The 16,531-nt window shown below is 39.4% G+C and overlaps 1 protein-coding gene across 1 annotated transcript in view; it reads right to left on the minus strand.

Annotated features, from left to right (window-relative positions):
- GAREM1 (GRB2 associated regulator of MAPK1 subtype 1) overlaps positions 1-9,954 on the minus strand; it is a gene marked incomplete at its 3' end in the record, with an annotated part of 74,382 nt that extends 64,428 nt beyond the window's left edge. Inside the window, exon 1 of the mRNA XM_081322781.1 lies at positions 9,473-9,954. Coding sequence (XP_081178907.1) covers positions 9,473-9,593 — 121 coding nt within the window. The 5' untranslated portion in view covers positions 9,594-9,954. The remainder of the gene's footprint in view (positions 1-9,472) is intronic.
- Between the last annotated feature and the right edge of the window lie 6,577 nt (positions 9,955-16,531).

The following is a 16,531-nucleotide window of genomic DNA, read 5'->3' on the forward strand; positions in this document are numbered from 1 at the left end:
TCCAGAGCTGTCAAGGATTTTCTGAACTGATTATATCTGATATTCAGTTAATCAGAAACAGCACTTTTCATAAGTATTTAATTTTTCTATAATATTAGTTATACTTAAGAGTATGTCTAATATTGCATTAGAACCGAAACAACCAAATTACGCATATCATGTTTTGCTAGAGGGCACAAAGAATACTAGATATTTGAATTTCCCTCCACTCCATACATACCTAACATTTGACTGTGATGGCTTTGGTAATGTTAAGAATGCATAGTAGCTACCTAGTGCAGAACATATTCCACACAGGATTCAACAGAGTGGTATTGTATAAAGTAAATATTTTTAGGAAAAGGCACATGATCCTCATGTACACATATGAACAATCTTTTCCTCCTCTGATGACAGGAATGAATGTTTACAGCAATACACCAAGTAATGCCACTATGTCAGACATCATGCTATGTCAAGCTTAGGTTTACAGTATATACAATTCCAGAACAAACAATTATAGCAACTAAATATTTTCCCATTATTCTTTAAAAAAGAGCTTAAACATTGGAGAAATCTAGCAGCTGTAAAGGTATTTTTACCAAACGTTAAGACCCAAGTAAAATTAATTCTTTCCCTTACCTCTCTCCTCACAGGGGAATGAAAGATGCAACTCCAACATCTGCTAATACAACTTTTGGGGAATTTTAATACAACTTTTACAAGTGTCTATTGTACAAGGAGCTTCCATTTCCTTACTCCAGATTCATTCATTCATTCATTCATTCATTCATTCATTCATACCTCCCCTGGACAGATTCTGAGAAAAATTTAGAGCTCACTGACAATTATTTCCATTAGGGAATGTTTTTTAACCTGACAGGTGGTCTAGGCATATTACAGAAATGCTACTATAAAAAGCAAGATCACTGGATTGTTAGGAAATAATGTATTGCATTATTTGAATGTATGTATTGCAGCACATGGCTTTTTATGAAAATTCCAAACAGTGGCAGAGACATGGATGGGATATACAGTAAGTTGCAAATGATATAAAGGGAATTAATTTAATTTATATGTGTACTTAACCCTTACATATGCTTGCTTTAGCATCAGAAAAAATTCCTGAAAACGAAGGAATCCTGGTAGTTCCCAGCTCCAAGACAGAAAGGGAATTAAGGATAAGGTACTAGACTCTTTTGCAAGACAACAGCAAGATCTTCCATTCTTCTCTGCCACAATCAGAAATTCTTATGTGTGTTAGTGTGGGGGTCCTTTTCCATAGAATCCTGAATGGGTAGGCTGACACACAGTGAGTATTTTGCACACTGGAAGATTTTTTTAAACTACTGGTCAGCTGAAATATCCAGAGAATTCTGGCCACCTAGTGCCTAAAAAAAAAAGAGCCAGTCTGGGGTAAGAGATTAGGGCACCAGGCTAGAGACTGGAGACCATGAATTTGGATCAGTCAGTCTCTCTGAGCCCTAGGAAGAAGCCAATGGCAAGCTAATTCCAAAAACTTGCCAAGAAAATTGCAGGGACTTTGACAATGATCCAAAGGCACAAAAAAATTCTGAAAAAAACAAAAACAAAAGCTATGAAAATAATAACATTTGCAACTAAGGACCAGGTAGTTACTAAACTTAGTAACTTTACTTAGATGCCAACAAAGCTTAGGAACAATTCACTTTTGTAAAGAACAACATTATTTTAATTTCAACTGGTCATTATAGTTTGTTGTTGTTGTTAGTTGCGAAGTCGTGTCCGACCCATCGCGACCCCATGGACAATGTTCCTCCAGGTCTTCCTGTCCTCTACCCTCTTCTGAAGTTCATTTAAGCTCACGCCTACTGCTTCAGTGACTCCATCCAGCCACCTCATTCTCTGTCGTCCCCTTCTTCTCTTGCCCTCAATCTTTCCCAGCATTAGGCTCTTCTCCAGTGAGCCCTTCCTTCTCATTAGGTGGCCAAAGTATTTGAGTTTCAACTTCAGGATCTGGCCTTCTAAAGAGCAGTCAGGGTTGATCTCCTCTAGGACTGACCGGTTTGAACACGTTGCAAACCAAGGCACTTGCAGTTACTTCTAATGAAGTGTGCTTATTAAGTTATAGAATGCTTTATGGCCAATTTCTAAACCTCAAATTGCTGTTAGAGGAACAAGAGTGGGGATGGAGGAGAGAATGATACCAAGTACCCCAATCTTGAATTCCATAACAGAAAGCAGGCTATAATTATAGCCGATAAAATATATTTTAAAAGCCTCTTCCTAAGACAGCTGCACCATGTATGAAATCTAGATGAAGGAATTTCATTTTCAAGAGTTTAGAAAACTGGTAGCAAAAATAGAAATATAAAGGAAGACTATTCTGGGCTTCCTCTGACAACATTAAAGTGCTAAGGAATAAAACCCTCTGCTTCTTACTGAAAGTTATTTCCACACATTAACCGCACCATGGGACTTGGAAAAAGTAAAGGCAATGTAATGTGGTGGAAGTGGCCACAGCTGACCTATTTACTTCTGAACTTAAGATGTTTTCTCCATTAAAAAAGGCAACACGTCAGTTCTAAATATGTCATTTAAAACCCGCTGAGTTCAGGGGGATTTTCTCACAAATACATTTCACATCCAATTGTACCTTGCAGTGAGAAGCAGAACACTATCTATCTTAAAAACGTGAATGCTGACTCTGAAACGTAACCATTTATTTAGACACCAACTCCAAAACAATAACCTCAAACTTCAACGTAGCAACTCTGTGACACTCATTTGCAAATAGAGAAGCAGGAGTTTAGAATAAACTAAACATTTTCCTATCAAGTTACAAACCAGGCTTTTCATAGAAAAGTCAAATCAGTGTTGTTTTTGCCGTCTGATTTACATAACAGAATCAACAGAATGCAGAGAACAATATGAGTGGCTTGTAGTGGGAAGATCTTAATATCCATTGGATGCTATTTAGTATGTGCTGATACAGAAAACCTTTTATCTGGGAAGAGTTGCATATTTACAGCTATCTGACCACATTCTTCAATAGGCAGGCTTTTCTACAGCCTTACTTCTCACAAATTTATAGATTACTGAAATATGTAATGATTATTTGTACAAAATCAATGACTGCATTAGACTGCCACATCTCATACTACAGTTTTCGGAAATATTAACGTATTTCACACGTAAGCACAAATTACGAAGTATGAATTGGCTTAGCTTTAAAAAGGTAAAAACTTAATGAACCAAAAGTAGAACACATTATAATTTATTAAGGCAAAATTAATTTATCTGAACGTAACTAAAATTTCTTTCACTGCACCTTTATTCAGGAAGGAAACCCATGTAGGCTGCACTGAAATAGAAAGATGCAGCTATAATTCATTTTCTACACTGCAGTGCATGTGTGCACTGGCCAGCTGTTGCAAGTGTATGCTTTATGAGTTTTTATTAAGCCTAACACTGAAACTGATATATGTTCATTGTCATCCTCCTGCAAGGAGGTGCAAGATTCCTATAGAGACACTCCATTCTCACTCATTTCTTTTAAAGCCTCTTTTTAAAAGCTTGCTAATCTTTCAAGCAAAGTCACCCTAATTGACTTGGTATTGTTTATTTTAACTATGTTTCGACATATTTCTCTCAGGAATCACTCTCATATTAAAATGTTGTCAAATTTTAATCATGAAGTTTTTTTTAATTTTCTCAGTCAACAGTGGTAGATGCAGATTAATCAGTAAATTAGATGCAGTTAAGTCAGTAACATAAGTAAAATAAAAACTGTCCAGAAATACAAAATGCAATATATGATCTAGATATTGTAGCTTTTCTTCTTCTAAGAGTCCAAGTCAAGATGCACTGGGGTAGAATGCTCATCCCACCCTGCTCTGTAAATTATCAAGATTAATCATTAATTTGGGAAGGGTAAAAACACATGGGACATTTTCGCATTCAGGCATGTATTTTGATAGCACGAGACCAAAAAAAAAAAGAAAAAAGAAAAAAGAAATACTGATATAAGACCATATCCTTCAGCTTCATTATAAAGATCTTTTTCAGGGACTGGAAATACTGACTTCTGCAAAACTGTCTTACAAAACTGGAAAGGAGAAATCCAAAAGGAAGCAAAATTGACAGTACTAATGAAGGCAAATATAAGTGTCCAGGATAATGTGCAGAATTCAATTTGGGTCAGTCAATGGAATCAGAGGTTTTATCTTCTAGGCTAGAGAAGAGCTGCCTGAGGATGGGGGGGGGGGCTCCAGCACGAATCCAAAGCTTGGAAGACAAAAACCTTTGGTCCCAGTGACCGACCCGGTAACCGAACAATTTCCTGCAAAATTGGTAGGCCTTATGTTTAAACCACGCCTATGCTGAAACGATTTATACACCAGATCACAAAATCAGTAGTAAATACAGGCAAAAAAAAAAAAGAATTAAGGGAATACATAGCACATAGTTTAGAGGTTTAGTAAATGAAATATAAGCTGTGAGTGACACAGATCTGTAAATAATAAAGAAAACTATTGTTCACTTTCCAGATATTTATGAAATAACGTGAGTTATCTTCAGAACTAAGGAAAAGTCTTTCAAATGCTAATGAGAACTATTGTCTGATGTTCTACTTTATTCAGTGATAGCAAAAAATACCGTGCACTAGTTTTGAGAGAGAAAACCTGATAATACTGGATCAACTAAATTGTTACACCATAATGAGCAATTTTTAATTTCTCCAAAAACCTTATCTGGGCTTTATCTTTGGAGATATTTTTCACTATAATATTATCTGCCACACTCTCTGGAACTGCCTGCAATGATAAGTGTAAAAGTACAAACCTTATAGAGATTGCGAAGTTGCCCATCTCAAGTGATATATTACTTCCCCAGCACATTACAACTGTACTTCAAGCTCTGTCACATTAGTTGGCAATAGGTTTCTAGATGCAGTCCAAAGTGTTGGCTTTAAGCAATCAAGTTTTTTCTTAATATGTTAATGCCCCAATAGTGATCTTCAGTGATCTATCTATTTTTTCCTGGGAAAAGGAACTGTTTATACCCCCTCCCCCTCTCATGAGATAAAGGGAATGGAGGCTGAAAGAGGCTGTTTCCCAATCACTATTTGAATAGACCCTCTTGGAATTAAGGCTTGCATCAACTCTCTTAATGTTTTGGGACCAACTTTAGAGGGAAGTCTTTCATAAAGCATTTGATGCTATACAGAACCACAGAGATCCTGGAGAAGGAAGGTGGTAGCAATTAGCAAACATAAATTAAGAGGGAGAGAATGGAAGATGTCACTCTTTCAAGATTCTGTTATTATCACTTATATTAGTAAAATAAAATTCCAGTATTTCTTGTGGAATATGTTTCTTGACCTGCCTCAAAGGCTGACATCAATCTTGAAAACCTGACAGCATTTTTTCTTCCCTCCCTCTTATACCAAAGAAAATCAAGGCCAGGTTCAAAGTTTCTAATGCCCTTTCGTCTTCCAGGGTTTAATTCATGTTTTGCTAATTGTTGTTTTGCTATTATTTTTACATTTTTAAATCTTTTTTTTCCATTGTTGTAAGCCACCCAGAGTAGCCCCATAGTGAGATAGGTGGCAAATAAATTAAACAAACAAATAATAATGGTTGGTCACAGTCAGCCAGCCAGACTGGATTTAGCATTTTTATCCACACACTGATTCCTTCCTATGGATCTGGGATAGGCAGATGTCGTTTAATGGTATTATTGTCATAGGATGTAAACTGTTCCAAGCAAAGCTGCCTTTTGCAATTGACTGATAGTAATCTTTGTCAATGCTGATGTTCAGCAGGAGTTCCAGCTGATTTGTGATTGTACCCAAAGTGCCTATTACTATTGGTATTATCCTTAGTTTCTTTTGCCACAGTTGTTCTATTTCTATTTGCATTTTGTGATTTTGCTCATCTCCAAGTACAGCAATGTCCACTATCCAGACTCTTTTGTCTTTCTTATAGACAAGTGTTAAGTCTGGGGTGTTATGTGGCAGGTATTTGTCTATTTGAATTCTAAAGTGCCAAAGCACTTTAGCTTATTTATTGTCTATTTTGTGGTCCCACCAGATATTTATTACAGACATTCTAATGTACTGTACCATTGTTGCTACTTTTTGCAATTATTTGCCTAAATCTGTATGATCTTCTTGCAGCAGCTAACTAGGTAGTCCACTGTTTCTTCAGCTTCATTATTTATTATGGTTCACTGTACAGCCAGCCAGACTGGATTTGGCATTTTAATCCACCTAACGAGTCCCTCCCAAGGACCTGGGATAGGCAGGTGTTGCTTGACGGTCTTTTAGATTGTTTATAATAATACCAATTGTGGATATTTTAATTGACCACCTGTTTTTACTGAAGTTCTATAAACTCTTCCGAGTCTATATTGGTTTGGTAATATGCAAACAGAATAAGTAAGTAAAATGTTAAGCAAAGAAAGTCTTACATAAGTGTATTTGAACAAGTAGCCACTGCATGAAAGCACAGAAAACTCTGGAGCAAAGATTTTGGTGTAGTGAAATAATTAAGCAATTACCGGTAAGAATAAGCCTCGCTGAACTCAACAGCACTGACTGTTGAACTGATATCCATATAATAGTACTACTAGGTGCAAACTGAATGACTATAAAAGACAGAATGGCCAGTAGATTTGGTAAGATGTCCACATGATTTCAAAGAATTGCAGCCAAGGCAGGAGATATAAATAAATAAAATAGAAAGTAGTAAATAAGATCATGGGAGGAATGCCAAGATAAAATTATGATTTCAGGAAATATTGTTGAAAACATTTGGGAGCAATACATACAGGAAACAGAAAGTAGTTGGCTCCACATATAACACTAGGTCTTTTCCCTTTTAAACCATGGTTTGCTGAAAAACTCAGTGATTATTTTACATATAATACTAAGCTGTATACTTTTATAACTTCAATAGAACACACTGATATTAAATAAATGCAAATAAACTATATAACTGTATGTAACTTGGCAGGTATGTAAATCTACATTCAATGAAAATTCTCCCTGCTTCAGATATATAAATCACAACTGAGGCTGGTCTGGATTTAGAAATCAATTTATTTAAAAGGAAAGAAAGGTGAACATCAATATCAATGTTAGCACTGCTGCATATGAGAGAAAATAAAATGTGCAGAGAAAAACATAACATTGGAATTCCCAGCAATGAAAATACCAATCACCCTTTGTGCATTCTAGCAAAACATGATATGCAGTTTGGGTTTTTGCTTTAGTTCTAATGCAATATTATGCAAATTTATATTGCATTAGAACTAAGTATAAACTAATATTACAGGAAAAAATGAAATACTTATGAAAGGCGCTGTTTCTGATTTACTGAATATCTGATATAATCAGTTCAGAAAATACTTGACAGATCTGGATGAACAGGTGATGTAAGAATGAAAACATTTTCTGTTTAATATTTAAAGAGGGCATAAATACTGCTACCGGTATGTAGACACTAAACTTCAAATTAATGAATAATGTAATCTGTTGCATTTTACTGTAAACTGAATTTGTGTCTCAAAAGCACACAACATTGTTTTCAAAGAGTAAAATTCTACTTAACACTTGACACAGAAGGTAAACATTCAGAATCAGTATAAGAAAGTTTTTCTTCAAAACAAGCAATCAAAAGACACCTATCACAAACCACTGTGAGAGCTTCTGACTCACTTTGGAAGCACAGTGAGACTTCTGGAGTGTACAATAGCTGTCACTATTACTATAATGTATTTCATGAACAGCAGTTTCTCGAAATACATTCTTTCAAAGTTAAATATAACCTGTCAGAATAAGCTGATATATCAATGGCTCTTTAAATATAGAGTTATATTTCTGAGAATTTGGGAAACAAAATCATTTTAAAAGATTAACCGCTAAGACTGTTATTTTTAAATTTCAATTGGATTCATGCCTCTTGCTATGTCACAAAGCACTCTGGCATGGCATGAGACATAATGTAACATTAATTGTGGGCAAATGCACGCTGGACAACAAAACAAACTACCGGTGGTCAAGGTTTCTTCTATTTGAACTTAGTGGAGCATCAAAGTTTGTTCATTACAAAAAACGCTAGCCCAAGTGAAGATCATAGTTTCTGCATACAGGATGGATGGAGGGGTGAATGTTTATTTTTACTTCAAGTCTCCTTCTATTTTCTCTCCCTACACACCCAATTAGGATGAATTCAAACAAAGCTGATTTGGACTAGGATCATACATAGAAATAAATAATTCCTGCTTAGGTTTAGTGTGAGGAGAGCTACAAGATCTGGGTTGCAAAAATCCAAGTGACCACTAAATGGCAGCATTTTTTTGTATCTCTTCATTTGGATTTTTGTAGCTCAGAACTACAATAATAGCCCAGTCTATGGCCAGTTCAACAAACCACAGCTTTGTATGAAGCCAACCTTTACCTTCAATACTCTGAGGATTCAGCCACAATCCAAGCCTCTCTGCAATTTTCCACTTATTTCAAACGACTTTAATACACTTAATTCTCAAGTTGGAGTCCATCCATTGACGTTACTTTTCCATCCCCAAAGACCTTTATGGGATTTAACTTCCAATTACATTGCCCAGGAGCTCAGTCCTAACCTTTTACCACCCCTACCCCCACTGGACAAGTGTTGCACTTGCCTGGATTAGGGAGAAGGTAATGGTAATGCACTTGCTAAGAAAACTCAGTAGGAATGGAGTTGATTTTTACAAATAATAATAGAGTTGGAAGGGACCTTGGAGGTCTTCTAGTCCAACCCTCCCTCCCCTCAGGCAGGAAACCCTATGTATACCATTTCAGACAAATGGCTGTCCAGTCTCTTTCTTAAAAACTCGCAATGTTGGAGCATTCACAACTTCTGAAGGCAGGTTGTTCCGCTGATTAATTGTTCTAACTGTGAGGAAATTTCTCCTCAGTTCTAGGTTGCTTCTCTCTTTGGTTAAGTTTCCATCCAAAACATCAGGTCTTTAAAAGCTGAGGCATTTGCCAATAGCAATTGCTCGAATTGGACTCCAAAGGAGCCAACAAGTATCATTCAAGCGTAGCTCAAGGATCATCTCCCGGGGCGTCGCGCACAGACGGCACCAGCCTCTCTGGGCGACAGCGCTGACCTCCCGCCCGCTCGCCCGCCTTACTCCGCAGGCTGAAAGCCCTGGCGTTCCCCCCCTCGTTAGGGCCCATTCATATTTTGGTCACGTGCCCGCTTTCCCCAATGGGCTCTTCTCCCCAGAAGGACTAGCGGCCGGGAGCTGGAGTTTGGCCAGCGTTCAAGCGGAGGGAGGCAGCGCCGGCGGCGCCTCACCGGGGAGAGGAGTGGGGTCTCTCCTGCCGCCGCCGCCGCGCAAAGGCTCCCCTGACGGGCTCGGCTTCTTGCCCCTTCCATCGTTCCCAAGCGCAGCCAAACCTCTCGCCGAGCGGCATCTCAGGCTGCCTTCTTGCCCCGCCGGCCCCTGCGGTTCGACTTACCGCCGTCCAGCTTGACGACCTGGGGCAAGCGGTAAGTGCTAACCAGAAGGTCCAAAGGGACGGACACGGAGCTCCATTTCACATCCTTCAGACCGAAGCCCGGCGAGGGGGCCGCATCCATCTTCCCGCCCTCCTTTCGGTCGGAAGAGCCGAGCGGCGGCGGCGGCGGCGGCGAAGTCTTTTTGGGAAAGCTTGCACTTTCCCCCGTCAGCCTCTAGCGTTGCCGCGGTCGCCTTCCCGAGCCATTCCGGACTTGGCTCAACGGCAAGGTGACTTGGCACCGACCGCTGCTACTCCGCCGGCCGCGGCGTCGGTTGCAAAGGCGGCTGCGGCTGTCGCTCCCCCTGACTCTTTCGCTGGGAGCTCCGGTTGACCCAGTAAACGCCATCCCAGCACAGGGGACTGACTAATCAACAAGGTGCGAGAGACGCCTGCGCAGTTTGCGCTCCTCCTCTTCTCCACTCCCAGGGAAAGTGAAGCCCCGGCGCTCCCTCCTTCTCTGATCAACCGGGGAAGGGTGGAGGGAGGGCGGGGGGGGGGAGGAGACGGACAACCGCCCGCCGCCAATTCTGGCCCTCTCGCTCCCCCTCCCGACCGCTAAAAAGGCCTGCAGTTTGGCTACCCGAGTTCAGGTCTGGAATCAGTAAAATGTTACTATTGTGTGTTTTTTTATTGATTTTTCTTAAAACTGCTCAGCTGCAAGCTTCGGTGCTTTGGCTTTAAAGCAGGGGTCTTCAAACTTGGCCCTTTTATGACTTGTGGACTTCAACTCCCAGAATTCCTCAGCCAGCAAAGCTGGCTGAGGAATTCTGGGAGTTGAAGTCCACAAGTCATAAAAGGGCCAAGTTTGAAGACCCCTGCTTTAAAGGAAAGAAGCAGAAAAACAAACAAACTGGGATTTACCTTCAGAAGAAATGGCTCGTGCCGATCATAACGAGGAAAGCCTGAAGGGATATTTTTCTGGCTGCTGTGTTTTTCTGTTCTGCTGCGGTCTCGTTTGGGAGTGAAATCCCCTGGAATTCCTTGAAAGCTATGTTCACCCAGTACACTAAATCATGGTTAATGTGGTTTTTCGAATTAAACCAGTTGTGATTGAGTTGCACAAAATGCACAGTGCAGGCACTTGGTCAACCTGCTTGTAATCTCCACCCGAGTTTTTTTTTTGTTATAGGGCAAACCGTCAAGGACAATCTTTACTATTCTTTCAAAATGATTGAAAACATGTAAAGATGTGGAGCAGGACACCATGACAGCAATTAAGAGAAGATGCTGGTGCAGTGCTTTTTAATATATCTAATGTGAACTGTTAGCACTGTGAGCCATATGAGCACAACTGATCCAAAGCACACACAGCCTAGCATGACATGAAGCCTTATTAATGGTTATGATGGTGATCAGCACCAGAGAAACCCAGGTTCAAATCTACCTTCAGCTATGGAAATTAGCTGTGCAACTTTGCATCAGTCTTTCTCAACTCTTCCTAGTTGATAACATTGCTGGGGGTGTGATGGGATGAGGAAATTAGAGCCCAAGAACACATATGTATATCACCCTGAGCTGCTGTAGGAAAGACAGAAGGTAAGTCACATATGCTGGTCTATGTAATAAAAGATTTAAGTCATGTATACCTGTGCGTTTTGTTTTTGAACTCAGCCCCACTGGTTATGATCCTCTACCAGAGAGTTATGAAAGCAGCAAAGAGGAAGGCAATAAGATGTTCCCTATGTTTCCAGCCCTCACAGCAAGTGCATCTGCATTCCAGCCAGAGCCCAGCCCTGTTGCCACCAGTCTTATCATCTATACCTGCTCCATTACAGTCTCTGAAAGGCAGGTGTGACATTCTGCATCAGCATTGGGACAAGATAAAACAATGTAAAACAGCAGCAGGTATAACAGAGGGTCACATCTCTCTCCTTTCCCACAAGGGAAGTCCCAATAAAAGCAGTTTGTATATTTTAAAAAAGTGGGATAAAAGCAGCTTTCAGCTGGTGAATTGGGTGGGTGAGCTAAGCTATCCACCAAGGTTAAAAACACAGCTAAAAAGAGTGCCCTAGATATTTCTCATAAAAAATGCTTGGTATCCCACAACCTTGCAAAGTTTAAGGTAACCCAGTGATTTAATTGAAAACTATTCCAGTTTTGCAAATGTGATAAAGGCAGTAAATGTTACCAGGGGAATGAAACAAAATACTGATTGTTCAATATGGTACAAATAATTGTGTTAGAACAATATTCCTTTGAAGTAAGTCAGCATTATAGGTTTGTTAAATACTAAGTAGATAAGTACCAGGTAGAGCTAGCAAAGAAAACAGGATTATCCAATCCTGGATAATCTCTTCAGAGTAGTACCCTTACAAAACATGCAAATTAAAAGTGAAATTTCTCTTCAAAATATATATCCATGTTTAATTAGAAAACTTACTTGGTTTTAATTCTGATTACTATATATGTTATGTTTAAATTAGTGGTCTATTGCAAATAAAAAGTACATGCCAATGTAATGAGAATTACAAGGTTCAAAAGCTAGGGTTACTATTTTTAGATTACAGAAATCCAACTAATCACAGGATGGGAGAGACATTAGAAAGAACTAATACTTAACTGTTAAAATGGTCATCTAGATTTTTACACCTAATATATGGTAGCCCTGTTTTTAAAAATTACACACACACACACCCCTTTGCAGTTTCTTAAACCAAATGCTTTTTTACCTCAGAATCAAATGGCAGTGGTGGAGGCCAACTATTTAAGACATGCATACTTTCATAAATTACAGACAGGTGCCACATTCATGCCATTGTACTTTTATTCTTAGTTCTAAAGCACAGTAGAATCCATATTATACATTAAACATAAGTATTACACAACATTTTCTTGTAATTGAAGATGGAATTGAATCTGCAGTTTAGAAAATTCATGTATATGACTTAAGGACATTTTTGGTTAAAACTGTTGCTTTGGAGGAATCTGTATACTGCTTCAGGTAAACAATGAGATATGACCCTAGAATGTTAGCATTTGTAGCAATTGTGGCTGATGGCCAGAAGTTAAAAGAGATGTACTTATTTTATGTATTGGCAGTTTAGTGTTTTGTGTTTCATTTTTTTGTCTTCACTCTAGCCAAATCAGACCAAATATAAACCATGCCCAAGAGACCCTTTGCCCAGCTGGTATTTCAGCTGCAGCCTTAATTAGAACAGGATGCTCTCAGTAAGGTTATACATACCTTTGTCATCTCATGCCTGGATTATTGCAATTAACTTGAGGGAGGGGGAGTTGCCCTTGAAGACCACTCTGAAACTTCAGTTAATACATAATGCAACAGCCTGTGTGCTTACTGTGCAATGCGGTATTGTCTAATAACATCACAGTTATGGGGGCTGTGCTAGTTACTGCTCTGTTTCCAAGTACAATTCAATATGCTGGTTATTGTCAATAAAGCCACAGGACACAGGTCTCTTGAGACTAGCTATCCTAAGTAAATTCTGCCCAACTGATCCAGGAGAATAGGGAGTCCTTGCCTGAAGGTCCTTCTTATCAAAAGGTATGACTGGAGGAGGCATGCAGGGAGGTGTTATTGGTGGCTGCTTTCCTTATTTTTACCCTGAGGAAAATGAGTTCCCCCCTCCAAGGCCATCCAAAGAATAGTTACAATTTTAGTGACTAAGTAGGCCATCATTGTTTGGTATTTTTTAAGGTTTTACAGACAATCCTTGACTTACAATCATCATTCAATGTGGAATTAAAATTGTAAGTCATTGTAGTCATAAATCAAGCCATGTGACCAGAAGTAATTTTCCAGCCTTTTTCATAGTAGTCATTAAGTGAACACCTCAATTGTTAAGTGAACCCAGTCATTTGAATGGGCTCTTTTTGCTAGTAACCAACAACAACAACAAAAAATGCCAGAAACTGCAAAAAAATTGCAAAATGTGACTGTGGAACACCATGCCCCCCTCCCCCCCAAAAATGTGGTTGAGTGACCATGGGAGGGCAGCATGACCCGGAAGTGGTTATCAGGCCATAAAAAATCCATTCTGTGGCTATCATAACTTTAAATAGTACAGTGACTAGTTGCAATTGCTTTTAACCATTATTCATTATATTGTTTCAACTGAATAGTTAGCCAAGAGCCCCTGGAGTTACACAATTTATACAGAATAATTAATATATAATATAGTTTTTTTAAAAAAAATATTTGATTTTTATCCGACATATTTATTATTTTTATAAATAACTCAAGGCAGTGAACATATCTAAAAATCTGTTGTGATTCAGGGTCAGCCTGTGGGTTTGGCAGTTGGGTCGGACGACTCGAGGAGGAGGAGGGGGGTGTTGAAGAGCTTGCTGAGGGGGTTGGACAGCATGATGAGAGCCCTCAGCCAGGCCCCTCTCACCTGGTCACGACACAGACCCAGCTGTGTGAGCCTGACAGCGTGGATGAAGATGACCCACAGCTGGCCCTGTTCAAGGACGCCCGACGCAGGAGGCAGTCAATCAGGAGTAAACAGGAAGGCAATGGGGCTCCTCGGAAGGAGGCAGAGAGAAGCCACGCCCTGAACTGTATAAAGGGGAATGCGTGGGAGGGCTGGTTTGCTGAAGGCAACTGCTTGAAAAGCTCCTGTTTCTTGGTTTGTGTCTTGTTCTATTTGTTTTTGTAACAATAAATTTGGCAGGTGTAATTCCAGCCTCTTGCCTTCTTGTAAAAGGGGTTGTCCCTGCTTTTTCTGCAGGGCCGGTAGCAGGCTGGTACAGAACAAAATCCTTCTCCTTATTTTCCCCACAACAGCAATACCTCTGTGTGGTGGGCTCGACTGACAAGAGTGCCTGGCCCAAAATCAAGTAGCCAGCTTTCATGCCTAAGGAACAACTAGAACTCACAGTCTCCTGCTTTCTAGCCTGGTGCCTTTACCATTAGATTCTCTATGGTAAAATACATAAATATATCCTCTCTTTCAGTATTATGACTGCTTTGAAAAAATGACATGGGGAAGAACTGATGTTCACTTCTAGTGCTCTCTCATGCGTTAGGGTAACTGACTGGTTACCAATGGGAATGTCACAGATGTTGTTTTGTTCAGTAAAGTAAGTTATGTATGACAGAAAATATACCTTGTTCAATGTGACAGCATCTCAAGCCTGACACTGTCTCCCAAAGGAAAGGCAGAAATAGGTTTTTGAACTAAAGAAGTCAGGCATATTAGGTAGATCTTTAAAAAATAGGGTTTTTATAACTGGTCATACAACTATGAATGAGTGCTACTTACACTTAAAGTAATTTCAAGCTCTTAAGAATAAAAAAAGCATGCTGGCTGGGGAATTCTGGGAGTGAAAGTCCACACATCTTAACGCTGCCGAAGTTGAGAAACATTGCCCTAGGGTATTGAAAACAGACTGTATTGCAGCTAAATCTCAAAAGAGAGCTGGTCATGGGGAACTTTGAAGGAACAGATAGGACTCTAGGGCTTTCATGAAAAATGTCAGAATTGGCTGAGACAGCAATCCATATGGATATCACAGCCTATGGAAACCAGGAGAGCAACTTGTAAATGTGATGAGTCCCCCTTCCTGTCTAAAAAAAAGTATTGACATGTTGGTATAGGTGAAAACTATTCTTCACATAACTTGGTCCCAGAATACCAACAATTTTAATTAGCCTTGGAAATCATAGTTAATGCCCTACAGGTATCATATGTTCTGACTTCTTGTTCTTACTAACTCCTGAGTATTTAGATTCTAACACCAAGTTTGCAGATAATCTTTAAAGGCAGCTTTGTACAGAATGCTTGTTTGTTCGTTTATTACATTTTTGAACTGCCCATCTCCCTCAGAGAAAGACTCCGGGCGGTGTACAATAAAATGTTAAAATATAAAAATTGTATATAAAATTTATAGATTTAGAGGGAGTCAGGGATGGTTATACACTGTTAAAATTAGTTAAAAAGTTGAAGGCAAGGTTCTCGGTATCAGCCAGCTCCATGGCTGTGTGCTCCTTTGGATTCTCCACACCAGGCCACAGAACCATGTTTTGATTCCTTTTCAGAAGGTCAGAAGAGGGGGGGCTGCTTCACCTCTGTGTGGAAAATACTCCACCGGGCAGGGGCAACGGCAGAGATGGCTCTCTTTCTAGATCCCACCAGTCAGAGTTCTTTAACTGACAAGATCTGCAACGTATTTTCCCTGCCTGATCGGTTGGGATGGGCTGATGTAATGGGATGGCAAAAGTTTCTCAAAATATACAATCCTTCAGATATACAGCCCCATCAAAGACCTGATCTAAGCCTCCTTAAATTCATTGTTGTTCATGACAAGAAGCCTTGTGATGCTCCTTTAAAAGTTCTGTAGTTTTATGGGATAGATAAGTAGATAGAAATGAAAGGTAAATGTGACAATCATACTGACTTTTCCCAGCACATACAGATTCATTACAGCTTGGGACACAAGATGGAACTTTACAGCACTTCTTAGCTGATAATTGTGAAGTGGAACAGAAATTTTCTAGCACAAACCTTTTGAGACTCTTCTTCCATGAAGGATCAGAATCTTTGTAACATTATGCCTGACCTATTTAACTCTTCTGTAAAGCATGATACAGTGGAACTGGCTTCTGATACTAAACATTGGTGTGATCTCAAGATTTGATTGTTTTCCAGTGTTTCTGCATTCAACTTAAATCCTCAAATGACCTCAACTTCTGGTGGTTGGTATATCAAGTTTTATAAGTGCCATTATTTACACAGAAATAAATTTATCTTTCTAACTACCCAATACCATTTTCGTGCCAGCCATGATAACCTCCTTCCTCATCCAGGGTAGTAATAAAATTATTCCTGAGCAAAGTGGAACTGAAAGTGACTTATGTTATAAATGCCGCCTGAACATTTGAACTTAACAATGATTCATGTGGGAGCCTGAGGTTTCTTGCTGCCTTGATAATGGGATAAGAAATAGGTAATATATTTTCATCTATTCTTTTCACTTGCTTTATCTGGTTCTTTAAAAAGATCTAATAATTTTTAAGCCCATGAAAGCTGCAAGTGTGAGGATATAAAAGCTATC

Source organism: Vipera berus, assembly GCF_964194415.1.
Source record: "Vipera berus genome assembly, chromosome: 3".
Classification (NCBI taxonomy): Eukaryota; Metazoa; Chordata; class Lepidosauria; order Squamata; family Viperidae; genus Vipera; species Vipera berus.